At 37.3% G+C, this 26,113-nt stretch overlaps 1 protein-coding gene across 19 annotated transcripts in view; it reads left to right on the top strand.

The window, feature by feature from the left end:
• RBFOX1 (RNA binding fox-1 homolog 1) overlaps positions 1-26,113 on the top strand; it is a 1,377,247-nt gene that overhangs the window by 652,665 nt on the left and 698,469 nt on the right. The window contains exon 1 of one of the 19 annotated variants that reach the window (XM_052772612.1): positions 88-401. The exons of 17 other annotated variants lie outside the window; for them this stretch is intronic. In XM_052772612.1, coding sequence (XP_052628572.1) covers positions 357-401 — 45 coding nt within the window. In that variant the 5' untranslated portion in view covers positions 88-356. Of the gene's footprint in view, positions 1-87; positions 402-26,113 lie in introns of those variants that run through there. One more of the 19 variants, XM_052772614.1, reaches the window with a different exon arrangement.

Raw genomic sequence — 26,113 nt, 5'->3', positions numbered from 1 at the left:
GCGGGGAGCGAGCGGGGCGGGCGCGGTGCTGCCGGCGGCCCGGGCAGCGGGGCGGGCAGCGGGGCGCAGTGCGAGGGAGGGAGCGGAGCCGAGCCTGCCCCGGCAGAGCTGACCTTGAAGCCCTGCCGCCGCCAGCCCGCGCGTAGCCTTTCGGCGTGCGCGTAGTTGATGCTGTCCCGGGGCTGGGAGCTGCAGGTGTGCCAGCCCCCCCCGGCCGCCCCCGGGCGGGAGAGCCGGCCGGCGCCCGGCGCAGCCGGCCCGGCTGCGGCCGCGGGCAGGGGGGGGCCGCTCGCCGGGCTCCGCCGCTCTTCCCGGCTCCGCCCGGCGCGGAAGCGGGACGCGCTTCGCAGCCGACAATGAAATCTTGGCAGCTAATTGCAGGCGTGGGAGATGCCCTTCAGGTAAGGAGGAAGCAGGTTCGAAAGAATTTCAGCGCCGGGGCGGGGGGGGGGGGGCGGGGGTAAGGGGAGCCAGCCTCTGCCAGCGGCGGAGGGCGACCCGGAGGCCGCGGCTGGGACGCCGAGGTGGGGGGGGGGCGACTCGACAGGTTTGGCGGCTGTCGCTGTACAGCCGCCGTCGGTGACTTCGCAACGGGAATGCGGCGAGGTTCGCGTGTGCGTGGGGCTTCTGGGGGGGTGCGGTTAGAGCGGGGCGCCGAGCCACCGCGGGGCGAGCAGCCGGGAGCCGTGGGAGCGGCGTGCGGGTGGGCTGTCGGCTCGTCCGAGGTGTGGCGTGGGTCAACTGCCAGCACTGCCGGCGGGGCTGCGCTTCGCCTTCACCTTATAGTTATCCGTGCCTATACTTATGGCTGTGGTTATGTATATTGGTGTGCGCGGCACGGGTTTGTCTCTGTGAGGGAATACACGAACGTATGTGATGCTTACGGAAAATAAGGGGGGGGGGGGATTATCTGTGCTTCCTCCGCGACTGGCCGAAGTTTATGTGAACTTCATCTTCAAAGAGCTCTTTAACTTTTTTTCAATGGGATATGTATTAGCATTTGTATGAAATATGCAGGAATCTCATTAGAAATGGCTTTGTAAGATGAATTATTGCCTTTTAGTAGACAGTTTACAGGGTTCTTGACCAAACTGCTGGCTTCTTTAACTTCAGGGTACCTGTGTATTATCAGTATGATATCATGATGTTAGAAAACACATTGATAGGAGGATTTCAAAGTTTTATCACTATACTTGTTAAAATACGTGGGATAAAACAGCAGCAACGTTGTCTGAATAAATACAATTGAAACATGCAGATAAATTTGGCTAGCGATCCATTTATATGTACATACATTTAAAAAAGCAGAAATAGAGTAGAAAAGACTGGGATTTAAAAACGCATATCAGTTGCTAGCTGGATATAATTGCAGAGTAATTTAAATATTTTGAATGACCTCAGCAATTTTCTTTCTTTAAGAAAACCACACACTTCGAAGTGTGGCAAAAATGTTGAGGAGAGTAGGGAAAGTGGGTTTTGCTAGCTTTTAAAAAAGGAATCTCTTCCATACTCTAATAGGAGTATCATATTTTTTTAAAGGACTTGCTGTCACATGTAGGAGACTATGGCACAGTCTAGTAGTGGAATGCTGGGCTCTGTGCATCTCAGACAGTAAGGGTTTGGCTAGCAGCTCAGGCACCATAAAATCACATTGCTTTCAGGACCGTACGTTAAATTCCACTTCAGGTATTTTATTTAGATGGATATGTAGGAATTCAGGAAGATCCGAAACAGTCTTTGTATTTGTCAGTTCTGTAGGGGTAAGGAATTTGGTCTCGATACAGAAGTAACCAGGATTTGTATAGGTATTAAAGAGAGAGTTCACAATTGTTTTTGCTTATGAATTACTTAAAAAAATGACTTATGTACAGTACATTGGTTTCATGTGTATTTCTAAAATGAAGCAATAGATGTTTATAAAGTTTGAATGTCTTGATATTCTGTTCATAAATTAGAGCTTTTTTTCTTATACGTTTAATATTCACGTTGTTGATCTCTTTTTTGAATGTGCAAATGAGGTTGACTTCTGAAAAGTGAGCAAAACTGCTATGAAGTAAACAGCGTTCCCTTGTCTACAGCAAGAACAGTAGCAGTATATGTTATCACCATTTTCATATTTGAATCATTGCACGGACACAAAGTGGACTTTCGGTTTTGATCCTTTATAGGTGCTTCTCTGTGAGTGCATGTGTAGCGTGTCTGTCAATCATCAGTGTTACTTCCTTTAAACCTACATATCTATTAGGGATTATCTGTTTCAGATTTTTTCTTCTGAAAGCAGTACCAAATTTCTTGGTATTTTCGATGTTGTAAACATACAATATCTCGCATTCCCATTGCCTTCCCTTTAATACGTGGGCAAGAAGTTATATTTAGTCCGTGCCATCTCAACATCCAATACACTGATACCTAGGCAAGTGTAAGTAGAATTGATTATACCCCTTTCCAAGCACAGTTTTAGAAAGATTGAGCTTCATGTTTTTACCTACTCCTACACAAATAAATACTTGAATTCAGAATAACATAACGATGGATGAAGCAACTTTATTATTATTATTTAGCAAGGTGTTATATTCACTCTTTCTAACTTCAAACCAGTTACTTCAGTAGTATCTTGATCATGGAATTTTCAAATTTTTTTTTGATAAAACTTTCACATAGGGTCTCAGTTTTGCTCATAAAGCACAAAACTTTTCCAGGAACAAGTAATAAATTGATTTATTTAGTGATAAGCCTTCTGGTATTCTAATGCTATAAAAGGTCCAGAAAAATGTCCTTAGGTACAATATTGGAAGTTTGGATTTTTTCTATTGTCATGAAAAATATGGCTATTAAATCTTAATAAATTTTATTAAGATAACTATGTTAGAAATGGCTAATGAAGCATCAAACTGGAAAGAAGAAGGAAGAGAGAGAGATTAACTCTTGCTTTTAAGTTATTGTGGCAGTAATTGTGAAAAAATACCATGAAAAGTAAACTAGGGGGAAAAGTGCATAGAGAATTTTAACCACACAAAATATCTTGTCTAAATTTTACTTCATATTTTAATTCAAGTAAGTAACATGCTAAGAAGGAGTTATTTTTAAGATAGCGCAAGCCTACTGAAGTCAAGGTTGTAGTCAACTTCAGTGATGTGGATTTGGGAGTTTTTCTTAGAATGATTGTGTCGCAAGATAGTATATTTCTAGAATTTAGAGGTGGGAACAAAGACTACAGAGGGCCTTGATTACTTCAGATGATTTTACAATGTTTTGGGGTTTTTTATATCAATTTTAAGACTGGGATGTAATTTATAACATGTCCTAGGAACTAAGCATAACTTTTGAAATGTATTAACTTTATATGAGAATAAGGTTTACTTTTCAAAACTATTATTCTGGCATAAATAGTCATATTTTCAATGCCTCTAAAAATCAATTTAGAAGAGTTATCTGCCTTTGATTTTGTTTTGGAATATGTTACAAAGGAATAGCTCTTATAAATTGAGTTGTCAGGAAGTAACAATTCAGTAGAATACACTGATATATAGATGATCGATTTTCACAAGTATGCCTTTTTGGACACAAGACATACCATAAGTACATAGTTACCAGATGGAAGAAAAATGCAGGCTTTTCATTGAAAAGGTGCATCATAAATATGTTTTCTCTAAAATTCAAATGCTGTGGGATTGAATTTGGGCGAAATACCAGACAGGTTAGTGAAAAGAAATAAATGTGTAAGTGACAGATTCTTTTCTGGTAGCATTTCTTTCTGAATCTGTCTGTAAATGAAGTTTCATTTTATAGCCTGAGATCTCTTGTCAGCTGTGGAGTTCTGTACCTGTAGGAATAAGTCTTTTTCTTTTTTGTTTTTAAGCTATCAAACGGAGATGTTAAGGAATGTAGCAAAGTTGCTGTCTTCAGTGACATTGTACACTCACTACTTGTATTTTACTTGAACTTCAATTTAAACAGTGTGAGAATGTGTTTGCTTTGGGGGATTGGAATAGAGTGTAAGCATTTCTGCTTTATATTTGTCTTCATTATGCCTGTTCTGCATTTGATTTCAGTTAACCATGTTAAATTGCATAGGCTGCGATTTCCCTTCATTGTCATTGAAAATAAAGCACAGTATGGCTTCTTCCACCAGGTTGCAATCAGAGACTATTTTTGTTCTGTAGTTAATTACAGATTTCATGCACAGTAATAAGGCTTCTGAAGAGTGATATTTTTCTAATGGTCAGGAATATTTGAAAAAACGCTGTAGTATCACAGAGGCTTCTTAGTTGCCTTTCACAAACACAGACACACACATAAACTTTTTTTGAAGTACTAAAATGGAGAAACTGCTTGAGTCAACAGTAACATCCAGATTCAGCAAAACTAGTTCATGAATTCAAGCAATTAAACATGACAAAAAGCCCAGTTTTACTGCCCTGACTTAATACGCTTCCAGTATTTTTTTGGATACATAAAAACTTCAAAATGTTCTTTTCTGTCAGGTGTTCGCAAAAAACCAGTGTACCTCCAAGCCCTGGAAAGTCTTGAAAATCCTCTTGCTTTGCATTTGCACCTTCAGTTTTTATTCAAATATTTTTATTCTCAGGAGAAGCAAACACTAATATTTTCTTCAGTTTAGTATACCTGGAGTTCATCAGCTACTCATTTATGTACCTGCATTTTGGTACAGATAATTAAAAACAGACTGGTTGAATATTTAGGAATTAATAAAAGAATCTCTTTTAATTAATATTTAGTATGTATTAAAAATAAGAATTTTGCTAAAGATTATTAGAAATCCAACCAAAATTTTCATGTGGAAGGCCAGAGGATTCGTTTTTTTGTGCTTTTGTTTTTATGGATTTGATTTTCAGTAATTTAAAGCAGGTTTCCTGTCTAGTAAGTATTGCAAATTTAACTGGGTAGTTTCTGGGAGGGAAGTAACCAGATGTAAGTCTCGGTACTAATGACTAACGGACAAACTTGAACTTGAATAGAACTTTAGCAAAAATTATCAATTTACCACTTGTATCTTGGAGCGTGATGTAAAATGCTAAGAACAACCTCCCACCCTTTGCAAATGGAAATTGTTCTGTCTACTTGTGCTGTGGTGCTTTCTGGACAGGTGCTTACGTTTTTTTAACTTAAACATTTTCCTTGTTAAAGTTGAACTTTCTGATTACATGAATAATACTAATCCAGGAATGAGGTTTGATCCTTTTTTCAGGTAAGTAAATTGTAGCTTATATGAGGACTTGTTTCTGACTACTAATTGACCTAAATCTAATGGCTCTCTAACTGTAAAAATGTATTACAGTAAAGTGAGAGGTATACGTGGCACATGACTGCTGCTTCTTTGGAGAGTTACTTGTCTGCTGCTGAGAACTTGCACTATTACATGATGCTCTAACAAAAATAGCACCATTTCAGTGAATCATGTCATTTAAGATGAGACTCGGTATCTTTGAAGAACTAGTGCCACGCTGGAGCAAGTCTTTTAAGAATATGACATTTAGATCAAGCCCTAATGGAGTATCACGGCTCTCTCCTTTTGTACTGTTTTACATGAATTGTATGTTTTCGTGTTAGCGTCAAGTGTCCACCTTTTTAAAATTACTCTACCTTTCTGACACAACGTGCCCTGCGGTATTGTAATCCTGGGGACTGCAGTTCAGCTCTGGCCTCTGATTTTTCACGACCCAGCCTTTTAATGTATGATATCAACAAGTCGTGTGTGTAAAAGGAAGAGATTAATTTTTCAGAAGAATATATCTCCTGTCAGCTGTGTATGCAGGTAAACTTTGATATTTGGTTGTGATACAGAGGAACCTCAAACCATTAATTTTTTGTTAGCATATTTTGCAAGACTAGATTGAAAATGAATATCACCTAATGTTTTAAGTTGAAGACTTCTGATATTTTTAAAAGATGTATTTATTAGTAAGGTCTGTATGATGTGCAGTGGCATGATGGCCCGCTTTTCCATCTTGCCAGTTAAGCCAGCACCACATAAGGCTGTAATCCTGCACTTATCTTGACAGTTACCAGGAAAAGTAGGGTACCGCTGCCTGTACCGGGGAGCAAAGTTATCTAAGAACCAGATCTCATTTCAAATGGCATTTTATTCCAGTTGAGAGGCTTCGCCAGTGTCAGCAGAGTCAAAAATCCAGTCGTGGCAGACTGAACTTTCTGCCAACAGAGGAGCTGTCGGAATCAACTTAATTCCATTTTGACTTTTGTATTTGAAAGTACGAGCCTTTTTCTTCATGCTAGTTCGCTCTTTGAGCCACAACAGGAAGCAATATTTACTAAAGGAAGACGTTAAGAATGGCATTGAGTATTTTAATGTATTTTCTTTATTCCTAATTGTATTTTCAAGATGTTTCCATGTCTCCAACGAGTATCTATAATTATGAGAACGTGTAAATCAGCAGTCATGTAGCAGCTTAGCAGAACTTCTGTTTGCCCAGATTTTAGACTCATAAGAACAGAGTGTTTTACCAACTCCATGTGGTAGCTGTGGTTCACTGATTGCACTCCTTCTTAATACAGTGACTTGAGGATGGTCTTTAGAGCTTAGAAAACTGGGGTCAGAGAAGAGCTCAGTCTTGAGATGTGTTACAGTCTGTGAACTGTCAATGAAACGAAACTTTACAAAGAGTGTACACAGGGATGCTGATCATCTTTTGGATTGGCAGTAGGTAGAGCGGACTGAGCTCCTATGCAATCCTTGCGTGTCCGATAGGAGGAGAAAGTCCATTCATCAAGTCATGCCATAACTAAAAAGAAGCAACTTCTTAAATGAGTAAGTGCAAATAATAACCATCAACCATATTATACAGCTGTTATTGTCTCACACACTCTTCCTGTAGCTGCCGTTAACTACTGAACAATGAAAAATAGAGTAAAGCTCAAGCCTGTTTGTATGTTGGTATTTCTTCTAATTAATTATTGTGATTCAGACCTGGGGCAAGGCATTCTGAAAAGGGGAGGTAGTACGGTAATTCTGCTTTCATTCACTTTCACCTACGCATAGCTGAGCAAGCACTGAACAAATTTCCATCCTGATGTTAAAATGAGGTATTCAGTGATCATAGAAAAATAGTGATGGAGAGGACCACTCTTCCATGTCATCGAGTCCTGCCCTACGCCCTGAAAGGATCATCTTTACTAGCGTCATTTGTGATAGATATCCAGGTAATCTTTAAAAACTGTCAATAAGGGAAGTTCCATTAACTCCCTAGACTACATGTTCCAGCTCTTAACTATCTTTTCTGTCTTGATTTTTTTTTTTTTTTTTTTTGCTAGACAAATGAAAATCTCCCATGCTGCAGATGACCTTAGTTTTTCATGTTCTCTGAGGACCTGAAGAAAAAAAAGGTTCCCTTTCTCACTGCGGCAGTCTTTTATGACAGAGATTCCGATTCAGACTTCAGGTTTAGGTCCCACACAAGTTTTAATTTCTGTATTTTGGTTCAACCCTTTCTAATTATTATTTGGTTTGGTAATCTTTACTTGTAATCTAAGACATGCTTTTTGAACATTTTGCATTTAAGTAAAAACATAGAATTCAAATAGTTTAACTAATGATTGGGAGCCAAATATTGGCCATGATTTATAACACAATCAGGATTATATAATGATTATTGTAAGACATTGTTAGACATTTGAGACTGTGGTTCTCACAGCCGATTGAGATCTCTGAGCTGCCTATTGGACTTCACTGAGGCAGAGGTTATGAGGTTTATTATTTTGCTGAAGTCTACTAGGAAGTTTTATTCAGAACCTGTTATGCTCCTAAATTTATAGAAGTGCGTATATGTAGAAACGTGTGTGTGAGCATCTGTCTCATAAAAAGATAAAAGTGAAATGCTTTTGCTGATACATTTACATGTTGATTAGCTCTGCCTGCTCTTGGTTCACATCATTTCTCAGAATAATTATTACTGAGTACATTTATCCTGTCAATATAACCTCTCAGGGCAAGTGTGGGGAGAGAAGAAATGCAAGACAAGGATTTGGAAGACAAGTCTTTTGGAAGAAGGGCTGTGAGGTGATGCTAGCATCATACTCCACTTGACCAGTTTAGCACCTCTGCACTTAGAGGGGGTATATCCAAGAAGATATGAAGGACTGTTCTTGGGTAACCTCCTTCCAGCCTGTATTAGCACATGATCCTATGTTATCAGTTGGGTGGACCCGGCAAGCAATGGGTTAGCTCAGCAACTCAGAAATGAGGGTAAAGCACAACAGTGATAGAATGGAAAATGCTTCTGCAGTTTTGGAAGATATATGTACATACAGAAAATGATGCAAATCTATTCCAGAAATTTGTAGTAAACTTTGTTTAGATAATGAACAGCTAAATGACTAATATTATAAAAAAATTGTGTATGAGTCATGGGCTAATGTATAGCTTGACTTTGGCTATGAAGTAGAACAAGAAGGATGCAAACTTTGACTATACACTGTGAATATATGACTCGGGTAGACTATGTTGTGCATTCATAGAGATGAGGTGGATTGGGTTGTTCTTATTTTATTCAAGTTTTAGCACTACAGAGGAGACAAGGGCATTTTGCCCATTAAGATAACAGAAGACAAAGATGGATGAAGAAGCTGAGATTTTTACGGGGAATTATCTTTAAAATTGGCATGCAGGATGTATATGCTTATTCCCCCAAATCTTTATGTCTGTGAAGCATAAGGATGGTGAAATTCCAACTGGATCCAAGCAATTTTTTTCAGGCAGTTATTTCATTGAGGGTGCGGAGGAGGGTTAGGTAATGAAAAATCCTTTTTAGTTATTTTAACAAATTAACAAATTTTATCAATATTTTAAGAAAACTGGAAACATAGAAGAAAAGAAGAGAGGGCATTACAGCTCTGATATGTTTCATTTTGGCTTTTTAAAAGGCATTGTCCTTTTTTTCCCCACTGAGAAATTTCCTTTTTATTTTCCTGCATGATGTAGAACTGCAAAAATGCTTGTGTTTAACTGGAGTTAGTAACAAATGTTTCATTTGATCTTTCAACATTGCAGACAGTAGACTGCATTTTTTGCTTAAAGGAACAAATTCTAACATGTAATTGGACGTAACAGCATTGACATGTTCTTCTCCACGTCTGTAGTGAGTAGGATGTGAAGCTGTGGGCCTAAATTACACAAAGGAAGATTTAGATTAGGCATTAGAAAGGCTTCCTGATAGTAAGAATACTTAATATTTAATTAGATGAGTTAGGAAGATTATGGGATTTCTATCACTGGAAGCTTTTAGGAAAGGTTTGGAAAGCAAATGTCAGAATTAATTTATAACCGACAAAACTTGTTCTCATTTCTGTGTATTCCTTTTACTAAAATAGAAAGTCTTTCTCAAAAGCTGCACTTATTTCCCATTCAGCAGGTGGATGTCTCTTATGTCTCTACCAAGGAAAATTTTTTTAAACCAAGTTCTGAATCTAACCTCTTGCTATTTTTACACATCTGTGAGGTTAGGCAATGAGTCAATATTATAAATATTTTCCCAAGAAACAGAGTTTGGAAAATACTGTACTTCTGCAAAGTTTCTGGTAAAATCTTGGATCTTCCTTTGTGCCAAGTTTTGTTTGGTTTTTTTTTTTTTTTTAGGTACAGTGCAATGAGAGGTGTGCACCTCTTCAATCCCTGCTCCCAACTCTCCTCTCAAGTGTTTCATCTTATAACAATGTGATTGCTGGTGAAACTTGTATGTTGTTTACCACTCAGTTCTGAGAAAAATTCTTGGTCTATATTTATGGAAGCACTGAATAATCCTCTTAATAATGGTCAAGGCAGGTATAATATACTTAAAATTGGATGCATTTAAAGAATTGGTTCTATATAAACTCTTATAACATCTATATTACATACGAGGGCTTCCCTTATTCCTTTAGTATTGCCTTTAGAATTTAAAATACAAAGATATAATCTAAACTAAGCTATTTTGAATATATTTTTGCTTTATTTATAGAAAGTAATTTTTTCTTGTGACAACTGCACAGACTTTCTCATCTTCTATTAATGACAGAACATTAAGGTTTATGAATAAAAAGCTGATTACACAGAACATATTAGGGCAGTTGAGACTTATTTTTGCTATTTAAGAAGTGTAAGAGCATCTTGGGGCCATCTTGTGCTATTTTCTATGTAGTATTCAACACATTGTATATAGGAACCAACAGCCTCAGTCAAAAAAAGCTTCGAATGAGGAAACAATAGAAATTAAGAGGATACATTCCTACCCAGTCAATGCACACGACTGGTTCTTGTCTTGGGAATTTTAGTTTACAAACTGACATTGAAGTTGCTTGATTCAGTGTAAGCGTTGTGAGAAGGAGAAGCATGTTGGACACCCTCTTCTCAATTTTATTTTTATGGGTTTTTTTAAGCTACTAGAGCCGACAACTAGTTTGGTATAGGACAGAAGATTGTGTTAGAGGGAACTGGAATCAAATCTGTGAAGACAGTGCTCTACCAATTGCTGTGGAAAATACATCTTTCTTAAAGACAGAGAAGGAACAGTAGGGAGCAAAGTCCCAGCATGCTCTGGACTCCTTTTTGGTATGACAAAAGCCCCTCTTGTGTCTAACCATAATTCTTCTAACTAGCTTTTACCCTTCTCTGGACAGACAAATAGCAAAACATACTATTCAGCTTAGAAATGACATCCTTTTGAGTGAAGCAATGCTACTATTAATTAAGTTCAAAGAAAACTGTAGTTTTAGAATAGACTGTAGCAGATAGGAAACTGGTACGGAAACACTAAATAGCATTCCGTAATAACTGTATTAAAGAAATAGCTGCCAAGATACTTATTACTTGCAGGCATTTCAAACTTCAACGGGTTTATAAAGAATTTAATATTTTCATATGCTTCAGTGTAAAGCCATCTGTCGCAGTGACGGAACAAAGTGTTGAGAACAAGAACAAACGTATGTTTATGGAAGTACTCCATGAAATGTTAACAAGAAAGACACAAGATACACAGCAGTATCTTGTAACAAATGGGCAGGGGATTTGAAAAAACATGACAATCATCTTCAATATTTACAATTATGATTTCTTTTCTAATTTCTTTTTGTGTAGAAGTGTTAAAAAATAGAAGTCTGTCAGTACAGATGGCGAGGGAGACAGGAATCCTGAGTAAAATACTGTTTACATGCACCTTTTGTAGTTTTTCATGTTTCTGCTCTCTTTTCTTACAGTTCTAAGTTTATATCTGGATACCTCAGTATATATGTTATACCTTATGTAGTGTTTCATACATCTGCTGGACTTTTTAGTGCAAATTAAACAGCCTCAAACACTCATAGGAGCTGAACTTTACTAGTACCTTCTTCCCGTCCCCCAGTTGCGACAGATTTTTATTCGTGACTGCACAAAAGAATGAATCACATTACAGTGTTTGAAGTTAGAAGTTGATATAGTGTGACTTTTAACCTGTTATACCCCAAATATGGGACACAGTGTGGGCTAGTAAGAGATACAAAGAGACTATAGGGGAAAAAATGGTACTAAGACATCAAAAAGAAAGCAAGTGTTCAAGAAAAGTTACTTTGAATCTTTTGTCAATGGTATTGCAACAAGAAAAATCTAGTTCTAAAGAATCTATACAGTTGGATTTTTGGTTATAAGGTATAAAGGATGTATTTTACAGTGATTCTGTTACCTTCAGGTCTCCATTCTCTCTACAGGTTTGGGTGACTGGGAGAAAGAATTGAATTAGATTGTGCCTTAGCAACACTATGAATTTTCTAGGAAGTGTATTTTATGTTTTAAAATGATAGGTCCAAAAAAGATGTGTGCTGAAGGGTTATGGCGCAGGTTATGGTATAATTCCCTCCCCCATTCAGGTATGAAATCTTGTTCTGTAAGCAGGACACAGCTTGGTGGGCCAGTTACTCAGTTTGGATTGGCAGCATTCCACATTGATGTGGGAAAGGGCAGACCTGATTATTTTTTGATGAGAGGTTTAGGTTTTACTCTAATAATCTATTTTCTTAATGAGATATATAAACATAGCATGGATTAATTTTCATCAGCATTCAAAAACTAAGCCAGCGGAATGCAGAGGTGGGAATACACAAACATACTAGCAACATCACCCAGAGATAACAAACAAAAGTATTCTAGTATTTTCAATGTTCTCATTCTGCATTAACTGGTAATGTCATATCATTTCATTTTTAGTCAGACAGTCTGGAAGTTTTTGAATGTACTGCATTGTGGCATCTTTCAGCTATATTAAGTTGTCCCATGATATCCTTAAAGGAGCAAGCAAAATGTGAAAGTAACAATGTCTGAACTTTTATTTGGGTTCCGATAAATATGCACGTTTTCAAATTTTTACTTAGCAACAGTGACATCGTGTGGGTGTTATGAAAATCCCAGCTCAGTTTCAATACCGAGCAGTAAATCTTTAACACCCCCCCCCCCCCCAATTTTATCAAAACAGTCAAATCACATTATGTAAGTAAGTGTTTCCAAGACCTTCAGCGTTACCCTCTAAATGAGGACAAAGAACCAGGTAGAGAGAAATGCAGCTCCTTGATCAGACTTGAGCCTACTTGATACCTATTTTAGCTTTGGCAGAGCAGGGCACTGGGTACCAGATCCCTCAGCTGAAGGTGTATGGAACTGTCCCAAAAGGAAATCTGCTGTTACTCCTCATGAAGGTTTCTCTTGCTGTTTAATGTTGAAGGGATGAGTTCGATCCTTAAGGCAACAGGTTTTAGACGTCAGGGTATAAAGATTTAGTTCCACGTAGAACACTCCTTAGATTTCCTTGAGTTTCCTTTGGCAACACGCTCTCTGACAATGAGTCTTACCATTATGTTTATGTGTTGTATTTAGAAAAATCATAACAGGTTAGATTGGTGGGAGGGGAGGTGTCCTGCTTTTCTATTAATTTTTATTGCACATTCCTGTGTCCTTTTTTCTGAGAACTGAACTTTCTAGTTCTCTGTGGCATGTCTTGGTATTTGTTTGTCCTTTATATTTCCTTTAAAAAATAAGCAGCCTTAGTGTTATTTCTCTTGTTTTATATGAGAATTTTGGGGTCTTTTAACCAGTTCAATCTTCTGTCATTATCATCAATATTCTTTTGGACCCACTTACTTTTACAGTTTTCTTTTCATACAGACTGATTAGCCTTTGTGCAACTGAAACAGGTGTGTCTTTATTGCAAATTATAGGAAAAGTTCCTAGTAGGATATGACATGCCGGTACTTGTTTGACTCTGCCAAAGGGTTCTGACTTGTAGTAAATAAGGTTTACAAAGTATTTGTGATACTGCTGAGACTTTCTCCTACTGCTAACAACAGAGAAAATGGCAGTGAGTATTTTTTGTGCTGACATAATTTCTTTGTCAGAGTACAGTCTCTTTCCCATTCTATTGCTTCCAAAATATGAATGTTAATAATGCATTTATAGCCATTTTAATTGTCCAAATATTTATATGCTACCTACATGATAAAAAATTTTTAAAGCTATTTTTTTTGTATTGAGTTGGCTTTTCTTGCTCAATAGACTATCCCGTCAGCTTATTTGACTTTTATTTTGATGAAAAATGGTAAATGGTGATATGATTATATTCTAATGCTGCCCAGTGTCAAAGATTGTGAAAATTATTGCTAATGAATTGTGCCATGCCATTAATTAAGATTGGTATTAGCAAAAAGACCTTAAGGATTTGTTACATTTACTGATATTCTTTTCTGTAGAAGTTACAGACCTACAAGGAGAATGTTGAATATAATGTTTCATCTAATAGAACTGGTTCTCAGAACATAAAACAATCAATAAAAAATGAGAAACATGCACAGTCCTAACAGATTGTATCAATAATCTGAGTGGGGTTTGCTTCTCTGTGTTGTGGAAGTTCATAGCGTCCTTAGAGAAAGGGTTGACCCAAAGCAGATCAGCATCCTGGGGCACGTTGCCATCACATCTGCTGTTAACAGGTTGTGAGCAGGACCAACAGGCAAATTGGTAATTAATGTGGGGTTTCTCCTGTCTACATGTATGTGCACTCTCTCTTCTCAATATGTTACAAAGACCTGCCACTTGTCTTCCAGACCGTAGTGTTTGTCGGTTTATTTCTTGCTGTTTGTTCTTTCTTCTTTATTTGATTTTCTGTTAATAGTATTTCCCAACTGTCAAACATTTATTAAATTGTTAGGGGAGAGAGATTATATTTTCCTCCTAGAAAAGACTGGTTTTATGGTAGTTTGTGGTGTACTAGAGTTACTATGTTGCCTGTTGGTAATTAAAGTTGCCAGTAGGCCCCCAACTGTTCCACAGGAGATACTACTGTGAAGTGCTTTTCCCCCATTAATAATAATGATTATAGCTGCTGGTTTTGTGGCACTTAGCGCAGTTGATGTGTACTGATTTGTTTGAGCGTGCCTCTCGGGGAAGATCAGGGAGAGGATGAACTAGTTTAAGTGTACTTACCAGGCTTAGGTATGAGATAAAGTAGCAGCAGTTTGGGTATGGACAGAAAGAAAAACTGAGGTACCTTAAGCTACATTGCTGGGAAAAGGGAAGAGGGAAGGAATTAACAAATGACTGTAGGTGCTCGGGTGGTGGCAGAGACTGGGAGAAATGTTTTCAGAACTGCATCCTAACACATTTGCATTATGTGATCACAACACAAATACCTGTATTCCTTTAAAAACGTGACTGTTGATGCTACTTCCCTTTTGTCTTAATTTGACATTGTAAGTAAGGTTATGAATCACGCCTGTATCTCAGAGAGGGGGGTTGAGGATAAGCACCCTAAAAATTGTGAGGAACTTCTAAGGCTGGGCTTCTAGCATAAATTGTGATTCATTGTCCTCTGTCCCCTCTTTTGTTGGAGTCTTGCTGATGGCACTGAATTTCAGATGGAAGAAGAGAAATAATGTGAAAATTTCCCCCCCTCCCTCCCTAAAGGAATAATGCCAAGTGCAGAGCTACTGATTAAAAACATATCTCTGAGGAGCCTAACAGGAGCTAATCCTTAGGATATATTTAACTAACTTCTAATCCCTTTCATTGGGAAGTGCATTGAGAGGTAAAAGTTCCTTCAATTTGCCATAGGTTACCTAGTTCTTCACAGAGTTATCCTTTTGCTTACTCCGTTAGCCTTTTCTTTCTTCTGTCTTGGAGGTTGACAAACAATTATGCTTTATTAAGAACACCATTGTAGTACTTAAAAAGTACTTATTGCCAAGAATAAAACACAATTTCAAGGTTTATTTACTGTGGAGGCACTAGTTAAATAGTTTTCCTCTTTACTTGCACCTCTACAGCATAGCATGAGATCTCTCGGCTGGTAATGTTAATGGAGGTATTATTTTCTCCCCTTAGGCAAAATGATGTGTTCCTAAAGTAAATCACTGCAGTGCAAATTATAACTGCTCTTTTTGTAGTGACAGGACTGTAATCATCTTGTGTCATTGGTCACCTCTCTAACAGCTTATTGGTTCTCAGTTCCGTCAAGTGGAAGTAAAAGAAGAAAAAGAGGAGCATTTTTTTTTCTTTAGCTGGTGCCAAGGCTTTTGATGTTTACATGTTGTATTCTCTACTGTATGTAGAAAATAAGATGGTGATTATTGGAATTATTTTTATATCACAGAATAATTTGCTATTGAGTGAAACATGAAAGCTACCTGGAACATTAAAAAGCATTCCTTGTAGGCTGATTTAGCTATTATGCAGTTTCTGTGAGATGTTTGAAAGTGTTGCTTCAAGTCTACATTATGTATCTACATAATTAATGTATGATTAAGATAAAGAAGAAAATAGAAAACAAAAGTTGTTTTAAGAGAGATGGTTAAGCAGTTGAATGTTCATTGAATTGCAGTCTGAGACCTTGGAGGGGGCGAGGGAAGGGTATTATGTTATAATAGATACAGGTAAAGAACTATTCTGGTGCAATTGTTTGTATTTTTCATCAGCATCTCCCATGTGGGTCATGATTCCAGTACACAGTCTTGTAATCTCCTGCAGTGGCAATGATTCAGCTTAAAAATCAATAGGGCATGAGGTGTTTCAAGTTCTCATTATTGTAATGTGTCAACATCACTTCAGTGACCCCAGAGCCCTATGTTGGCTGATTTGTTCTCTGATTTATTGTGCAATCTTGTAGGGCAAACTATAATTTCACTTGCAACCAGAAACTCTGCTTTTATGGTTTGTGTCCCAGTCTCCAGTCATTAGGATGTTCAGACATAATCAATACCTGTGTTTGCTACTGAAGGTTGAATGAAGTTGTCAAGCAGTTAAATTACAAAGAATACAAACAAAACAACATTGTTACGGCTGAGCAGACCAGGAAGTGGTTTTATTTAAATTTTCATTTCCCATCAATTCAACAAATGTTTTTATTGCTTAGCACTGTCATAATTTATATTCCCCTATATGCCTAGAAGTTTCAGATCTTAAATTTTGTAGTTGTAATTACTTACTGTACCACTTTGTCTTTAAGTTATCTGTGTTCATTTATGATTCTGCTATCTTCTTTACATCTGTCCAAATTTAATAACATCACGAAGAGAAAACTATTTTAATTGCTCAAACTTAATAAACTTATTGTGGCTTTAATGCATAACAGGTAAAGCAGCATTGTTAATTTTGCAGTCCTCCTCTTCCACCCCTCCTAATTTTGATGTTTCTTTACATGATCAAAGTGCTGCAAGTGATAACAATGTAGTCTACATCAGTTTATCCTGGGCAATATCACACCTATCAACGTATTTAGAACGTCTCAAAAAAACTGAGATAGCTTAGCACAACCAGAAGCTCTTAGGACTTTCACTGCATTGACGTGTACACCTCACATGCTCAACTGCTAATCAGAGCTTAATGCAACAATCTTGAAGCCAAATATCTAAAATTTCACAAAATGATACCCATTCAACTTTAATTCTTCGTTTTTTTATTAAATAGACTTTTATCTCCAAGTGGTATTGATATGTTTTGGGGGACTATTATTGTATTCTTACCTATTTAATAAAAAACAAACTAACAAACCAAATGAAAACAAAAAAAAATCCCAGTACGTATAATATAAACAGTAATTTTTACAGAGCAAGAATGTAATGTTCTGGAAAATAGGCTTCTTCAACGCTTTCTTCCCAGTCTGTATTAGTAGTTCCTTGACCATTGTAAAGCTGCATGACAAAGTACATTTGGCGATAGTTTCCTGCACTTAACTTAAAGGAATGTAAAAGCCTTTAAGATAAATGAATGCACTGCTGCATAAGAGAAGTGCAGGGTTTCTGAGGTAAACTTAGTATTATTGTGTATTTTGTAATGGAGCTCAAGATCACCACTTTTATGACTCCTTCAAGGATGTCAGTTCTATCTTAGATGCTTGAGCTACTCATTGCTGTAGGAGTCGTTTGCTGTATGGTTACTCTGTTCTTACCCCCTTACCTACCTAGATGCTGTTGGCTCCACCTAGAGAAAAGATAAATGGGTACCTGGTCCACCCCAGTGTGTGAATTCTTGTGTTTTGGGGGGTATTATCTAATGAACCTCACCAACATTTTGTATCCATGAAATTGTAATCCTTGAAGGCCTGCAGCAGAAACACATACATTTCTGCATCTGGACATCACTTTTTGGATTCAGTGTGAATGCTAAAGCACATTAGCAGATTGTCAATTAAGTGAAAAATATCCAGCGTCTGGAAATGCACAAAGTAGGAGGAAGCAGACCAACTGTATATTTTAACTTTCTTGAAAAACTGATGACTGGGCAGTGTTTTTCCAGTATACATAATAGATTTAATATTTTTCTCCTTCTGAAATACTTATTTCAGTAGAACTTTCAATTTAACAATTGAGAGCTTACAGCTTACCTAATGAGAAAACATCAGGCAGCATATAAATGTATGTGAGCCTTAAATTAAATGAATCTGAAATTAGGCAGTTTTTAAAAGTTATATGAAACAATAACATCCATATTCACCACCAAATCTAATACAAGTAAGAGGATATTCAGAAGGAGAAACAAAATGGGAAAAACTAATGTCTCGGATTCAAGGTCATAAATTTTCTAAGTAATTTTCATAGTTGTGTAATAGCGATTTTGCAGTTAGACTAACAAATGTCATTTTATTGAGGGAATTAAACAGTTAATAATTCTCAAGAATCTTCATTTTTTTGTCCTCTGTTTTCTCACCCAAGCCATCAGTTTTAATTATAGTCTCTGAAACTTGTTTTTTGTTAAGCTATGTCCATGTAATCTGAGGGCGCACTACAAAAATCGTTAATGCTTTTAAAAATCTCACTTGCAAAATTATTAATTTGTAGGTGGTATTGGTATTATTATTATTATCATCATCATCATCATCATCATTCAGTAGGCTATTATTTTTCAGTCTCTCTAAGGAAAGGTTGACGTCATTGGTGAACATAGTGCATGTGCAAATTCACGCCTGTGCTTCTCAAATACTGAAAAATAGGCATGCTTGGCTACAGTAGGAAATTGTGCACAGATTTCAGATGCTTCCTGAAAATTGGTGTTAGTAGTCCTAGTTCACTGTGGAAGGAGATTTTTTAATACCAAAGTGTTTCATAATGATTTACTAAGCTGATCTATTTAAAGACTTTTCCATGAAATTAAAATAATTGTCATGGGGTTGGTACAGCTTTAAAAAGTTAACATCTATGGCCTTATATATCACAAAAAGATATGGGTCTTTTCTGCATGAGAATTTGACCTATATAACAGAATAATCTGGCATAATGCGGAGAAGGGGGAAAGGGAGAAGGTGGGCTGTAGCAAACCTTTCAAGTGTTGCACAGGCCATGAAAATCTGTGGAGCTGCTGGAAGGTAGATAACCTGTGAAAATTAATTTGTCTACTGTACATCCTGTGATGTATAATTCCTTTTACATTGTAAGTGTCCCACATTCTGGAGGCCAGGACTGTTTTAATGTATCTCATGTAAGCCGCTCATATACCCTTGAAATGCTTATTTAAAAATAAAATGTCATAAACACATCGAAAACTTGCAAGAAAGTTCACTTCATTGTTATTTTTTGAAAAACTTCCTCATCCTCAAAATAGTTTTTAATGTTTGAAGAAAAATCCTTTGTAGTTTGCCCCCCCCACACCTTTTTTTCCCTCGCTTTTGCTGAATACACATTGCATGGTCACTCAGAAATTTCTAGAGTATACAAAATATCGAACAGTTGGTTATTTTAGCTCCTTCTGAATACTTTTGGAAAGCAGAGACAAATGTTGCATTGCTACAGAGATCTCCCTCTGCTTTTTCCCACCTGTCAGTCAAATACCAAGGAGTATATACCAAGTATAACTAGCATTGCATAAATTCAGTACAGGGTAACCTTGTTGACTGGCTTAAGTTACGTGAGGATAAGCTTTTGGCTTTGGTGGTCACTGACAGCTATCGCAAGACTGGTCGAGGAACAGTGCTTTTCAACTAATAATGCAGTTTACAAAACTAGTAAGGCCTAATTGAACAATGTAAAGCTTAACCCTTAATCGGGCGCTGCACTTGCCCGTAATGTGCTAGATAGGAAGTGAAACCCACAGATGACGAATGGAAATGGCAATTGCCGTAGAAAGACAATTGTCTGACATAATTGTGTTATCCCTGTTGCGTCTGATGCTTGGCATCTGAGCGCACAGACAGCTGATAGATTGCCAAGTGTGGTGGTAATGTAAATACAAGTGAGATGACTGAACACAGACCTAAGCAGCCACTGCTGCTCCTTTTTTTTTTTTTTGTTGTTGTTGTTGTTGTCTGGTTTATCTATTTCTGAATTATAACCAGTGCATAGCAGAAAACAGAAAAAAATTATTTTTGATCACTATTTGCTCAGTCATTTCAGTTATATGTACACTGCTGTTATACTTGGTATCCTGTTAACTCTTTTTGATACAAGAAGCATGATTATTTCATATTCTATCACAAAGCAGACTTCATCTTAATTTGATTTTTATATTAAAAGGTAGAGCAGGATTCAGCAAAATTCTGGACAGTTTCATTATTTTAATATATTTTCTTTCATTTGGAAACTCCACTGAGATGGAAATTTCACTGGGATAGGATTTTGAGTTGTATGTATTTCCACTGAGTTACGGAAGGCAGCTAGTCAGACCACCTTCTGCTAGGATTTTGTCATACTCTGCTGTAATTAGGTGAGGAAAATGGAGAATCATGTATTGGTCCCATGAGTATCGGTATTGTTGCTAGTGAGTTGTCCAAGCATAGTGTTAAGGAGTTCTGTAGGGGAAAAAAAAAAGCTTTTCACCTTTTTTTTTTTTTTAAAAAAAACTTTGAGACTCACTGTAATTCTAACTGGATATATTGTTTTCACTGAGCACTATTAAATACCTGCTGGTCCTGCCACTATAGGTAGCTGCAGCAATACCTGTATCCTTCTTAGCCACCTTTTGGGGGATTGTGAAGCTCAGTGTTTTCAAAGCACTTTGAAAAGTGCTCTCTTAAAAGGATATTACGCGTGTGTGAAATACTGCTGTTCCTGCTGAAGCTTGGACAAACTATAAACCTCTGTGGCTGTAGAAAATTACTGAGTGCTGCATAAGCTGTTCAAGTGCTGCTTTACCATATCAAAGATACTGTGCTCAAGCACTATAAAAAAGAGAGCTCCCATGGTGAGAGACAGCTTGCTACAATGGCATTCAATTCAAGGTCATACATAACGTCAGTCATGGTAGGGAAAAAAGCCAAATTAAGCATTTTTAGCAGTGAAAAATATATTGAGAAATAACATTAAGGGTGTGAAGATACTGGAAAGGAAAACAGTAAAATCGATGTAGCAGAACAGTTGTGTGAGCAATGTTATAGAAATGGGCATCAATATACTAAGTCACTTACATTTTGTGTATCACTAACTGAAAACACTTTCCTTACGTGATCTTGCTTTTGCTTGGCTTTGTGGCATCTCGCCTCTGTTATTACAGCTCTTATCTAGACAGAATTATTTTTTTTTTTTATAAATTGTTGTGAAATGAATGGGAAAGTCATTAGCAGTCACAGTACTGATTTGATGATGGGAGGTGTTTACTTTTTTCCTTGGGGCAACCAACATTTGGAATTTTTGGCAAGTTTACACGTATGAGATTTCTTAAATAAGACTCAACAACCTTTATACCAAAATACTCTCTCTATATACCAATTATATTTATCCTGTATTGATTCTTTAATAGTACAATTGATACAATTTGAAATTGTAAATGGTATCTCCTTTGCCTATTACTGAGGAAATGTGTGTCTGAAAAAGAAAAATGGCTTGAGGTAATTTTGTCTTTGTCATTGGATACCAAAGCCTGAAGAAAACACTGAAGGTTTTAAACTTTAATATCATATTTCTTATGGTATCGTATTATTGTATCATATTCTTATATGATATTAAGTATAAAGATCATTGAGCTATTTTCAGCACAAAGTAACATTGATCAAGGGATATGCATGATAAAATTACTACTTTTTCTTGTATAAAATCTTGGTAAATTAGTAAGGCATGTGCCAGTAAAGAAATGCATGCCATTTTGAGCTCCTGCAATTAAGCAGACACTAGAAAGATATCTGATTATGATATGCCTGTCAGTCAGCATAGACTTGCATAGTTTCAAGTCTGATTTCATGGTGATTTTAATTTCACACTGAACAAGTACAGTTTGTTGCTACAGTAGCCTGAAGCCCACCGAGTCACTGTGCAGCACAGGAGGGTAGGAAACCTTCTCTCTCCAAGGAACTGAGCTCATGACTCAAGATAGTGTGAGTTGATACTTGTCAATATATATAGTCTGTGACTCTTGTCCAGGTTTGGTTCCTTTGCCTGTAAGTATACGACATGGTGCTATTCTGAGCTATTTTCTCTCTGTTGGTTCATTTTGGAGAGTTTTAAGTCAAACCATGCTGTCTTCTAGTGAAACAGATGGAGATGCACAGATAATAATACTGCAGGCCCACATAGGTACTGGTATGAGGTGTTCAGAAAGGTACTTAAAAGGGTATCTCCTGTTGAGAAGATTGATTCTTGGGTACTGCTTGTTTGGATGTTTTTTTCTGCCCACTCTTGAACTCTTCTGGTTTATAAGCATATTAAAGTAAATTAATGAGGTGAAATTTAGGTGGGTTTTGTTATTCTTCTGTTTCTCCAGGTTGTGATATTATCATAAATAATGAAATAGGGGGTTGTGTACAGTAATTGTGTTCAAAAAAAGTGGAATCTGGAAGCATTACAAAGTTTGGCAGAGGGGTGTACATTTCAGGGTGGGAATTGAAATTTTCCTTTGTGACAGGTTTCCTTGAAACTAGATTCACACTGGCATACCAGAATGCTGGAGTCAGGGCTCGTGCTTATTTTGAGCACTTCAGTAAATTGGCAGAGAAGGAAAGGCAGGTAGCCTGGAGGTGTGTGTATCTTGCCAGGCAGTGAACTACATGGTAGTGCTGCAGGACCAGACTGAGCATGAACGGAGCTTCTAATCTTGACAATCCCACATACTCAATGTAAGTACTAATCTAAACTTGAGGTTCACCTTTGTAATATTACAGTTGTTTTGCCATAATATGCTCTGTCCTGATCTATCTTCTTTGCTGGCTGGGTATCTACAGCAAATGCAGAGCTGTCTATGAGATGAGAAAGAAAGATTTTAATTTCTTCTTGTTACATCTTAATTCCTGGTTGCCTGTCGTTAGTTACTCTCAAACTTCTTTTAGTCACATTGTGTGCCTTCCCGCTGACTGAGCTCTGAATTAACTTTTCCTGCTCCTGCACGTCTTACTTCTCTCTGATGCACTTAACATTAGAAGAAACACCTCCTTCTTTCTCTTCCAGCCAATGTTCCCATCACCTCCTGGAGTTAATAGAATTAAATTCTAATATTAACATTCAATTTGCAATTTTGGAGCCTTTAAACATCACCTGCTCTGTATGAAGGAATAGTTTATGTGGTGAGATTTGAATGTGATATATTTTCAACAGAATTCACAGGGTTTGAAATCTATTGCACTTTAAGAGGTATTTTACATCTCCAGGAGTGCTTTCATTTGAAGGTTTTCACTCTGGGATGTCCATATGCTCTTTTTTCTGTAGCGCTTACAGTGTCAATTATACATCTCAAGATACAAGAAACTGGGCAACAAAATTTTAGAAGAAACCCTGACTTGGAAAACAGGCACAAATACAGTAAGTTACATGGTTATACAGCGAAGGCATTGGTAACACTGTTGAACAAACACATCAGTTACTTGTTTGAATCACTTGCAGGAAGTATCCTGGTAGAACTGAAGTGTTAGTTGGAAACAATGTCCTGATATGAGAGGATTTAGGGGTGTAATCTGGGAAAAACAAGAACCAATGCAACTACAGGGAAAGGGCCCTGTAGTTTATATCTTTTCCTCTCTAGCACCAGGTGTGTAAGTTGTCTTTTCTCTCAAAATTTCCAGGCAATTATATTTCAAAAAAATTTAAGCATCTGAACATTATGTTCAATATTTGACATGGCACTTCCCATTCTGCCTCAGCAGGTACTTATTGTTCTTTTGGCACTGTTCTGATGAACATGTGATGCCTTTAAAATACTCTGGTAAGCAGGATTCTTGGATATAAAATATTACTGTTGTTGAAGTATTATTTCTGATTCGCTTGTTTGATACACAGAAACATATGGCTACCTACAGGAATGGACTAAATAGATAAAAATGACAATGTGTCATTTTGGCCAGAACTCACATAACGAAAAAGAGGAGGACAAAAGCTAATATATTTTCATCATAGTATTTGTATTGATAGAATTCACATATATAAATCACTGTTGAAAAAGCAGTTTATTTCAGGGGATGCATATGTTAACAGCTCTGATATTAAATGTGTGAAACACATGAATCTAACCAACCAGGTCCCATCTAAACAGTTGTGTCTTCCTTTCCAAGACCTGCAAAGCTTCCCATCTCAGTTTCTATATGACAGATAAATTGAGCAGATTAAAACCAGGAATAAATAGTGAGCAACATCTACCACAAGCCTACAGTATTTGGACAGCCACTAGAAATGGAATTGAGATGTCTTAGATTATTTTGTCGCTTTAAGGCTTGATTATAAGTGCTGAATATCTTTCAAAAATTGTATCTTTAATTTCTGATGTAAGCTAAGGGATGGATATACAGGTTACTGGGTAAGACTGCATTATCCAAGAGGCAGGTTTTCTGGCATTAGACTGAAAATTCTGCATTCTTTCCCAGTGTGGATGACTTTGCCCATGTACTTTCCACTATTATGACTGATTATTTCAATATATAATCTCTTATAAATTGCTTCACGTTAGAAGATCATTTCAGGTAATTTCTAATCTAGGTGCTCCAACCTTTCAGGGTTGAACAAGCACTGACACTATAAGATAATGCTTCCACCTATTCCAAATCCTTCCCAAATAAGTCTAGAAGAGTCCTTTGCAATATATACCACCTTTAGACACAACTAAAAGAAAAACTAGGAAAATTCTTAAGTAAAGAAAAAGAGTGAAATGTCTTTGGTGTTTTGTTTTTTTCTCCCTAAATAAATAGGAATTTCACTTTTCATGAAGGTGAATTATATAGCAAAGGTGAATTATGTAGCACAGAGGTCCGTGATTAACTTTATCAGTTATCTACTTTTGGTTTAGCAGGTCTTTAGGAGGAAACATTATTTCATCTACATTCATATTATCTCCCCCCCCCCTTAAAAAAAATAAAAACTAAAGACCTATTTTCTCAGTCTTTAGAAACACGAAGACGTTGTTGTGCTCCTCTGTTCTACCCTGTTGCTTTCAACTTCCTATTTAATAAGATACAGGACATCCCTCATAAATTCTGTATCATCAGTGTAATGTTGCTTTGATGATATATTGCATGTTAAGTTGGCAATGGCATGAAAGGACAGTGTGGGGCTCAGGAGGGGTTGGTTTGTTTTTTTTTTTTAATTTTTGCTTTGAGTGTTCTAAATTTAGTTATGTTTAGCAACTGAGAAAGTTGATAATCTAAAAACCTGCCATTCATTCAGGATCTCCAGGATGCTTGATAAATTTTTATGTTGGTAAATTGACAAGATTATATATCTCAATCATCTGCAAAATCAATAAATGACACCAAAAGTAGGAGCTTGCTTTGTATAGTTATGTTTTGGGTGTGGAGGATTAAAGATATTATTCAAATGATTTAGTTGAATTTACTCATTGCCCTGGTTCTCAACTCCTTTCCAGATAGGGTGCCACCACTGTCCCCCTAGATGATGGCTAAGAGATTGAAGAAATAAGGTTGACTTCCGACCCAGACTGTAAGTGCCCAGCTGTGTTCTCCATCTGCTTTAGGCAACTAGTTCTATTGCATTCACTTCAAGTTTATCAGGGTTTCTTATAGACACAGTGCCCGCACTGGTGATTTTGCCACATCAACACAGTGAGACACTAACAATTTGCTTGGCTAGGATCGTTTTTTTTCCTCGTTCTCCCTCTGCCACTTTTCCAGAGGGCAAAAAGTCCCTCTCTGATAGTGTTTGTCATCATCTCTGCATACCTCTGAATCAAACGTGGTATTTCAGTGAGTAATTACTAATGCTTTGTGTTTTGGATGATTCAGATATATGGTAGACATAGTGGGAGAGAATCTTCCCATGTAAATCTCAACAGAAAGCGAGTATTTGATCAGAAGACCAATTGTGACCCAAAGGAGCCAAACATCAGCTCTTTTGTTGTTGTTTTCCTTGACCCATATTTGTTTGGGACCAGAGCTGTCCTGGATACCATATGGCACACTTCTGCATCTCTTGATGTTAAAATCTACATAGAGCTCTTGAACTGATAGTTTGAACATGAGGTGTTCTGCCCTTTGGCCATGGGCATTTTGCAGCTGGTGACCTCCCCCTCCTCTCCCCCTTCCACCTGGGATTAGAACTCAGTGTCCTCTCTGCAGTTGAAGAACCGACTATTTTGACAGCACCCCTCTCTCTCTCCTCAGACTTGCCCCTCTGGGGGCAGGAGTGAATCTCCAAGGAAGACAAAAGATCCACTTCTGGAACAGACTATACCTAGTAATCAGTTATTGTGACCCTTTTCATGTGATGTTGAATAAAGGGGTAAACAGTA

The sequence above is a fragment of the Harpia harpyja genome, chromosome 21 (genome assembly GCF_026419915.1).
Source record: "Harpia harpyja isolate bHarHar1 chromosome 21, bHarHar1 primary haplotype, whole genome shotgun sequence".
Lineage (NCBI taxonomy): Eukaryota > Metazoa > Chordata > Aves > Accipitriformes > Accipitridae > Harpia > Harpia harpyja.
Note: the sequence above shows the minus strand (reverse complement) of the source record. Positions and strands in the feature narration are given on the sequence as shown.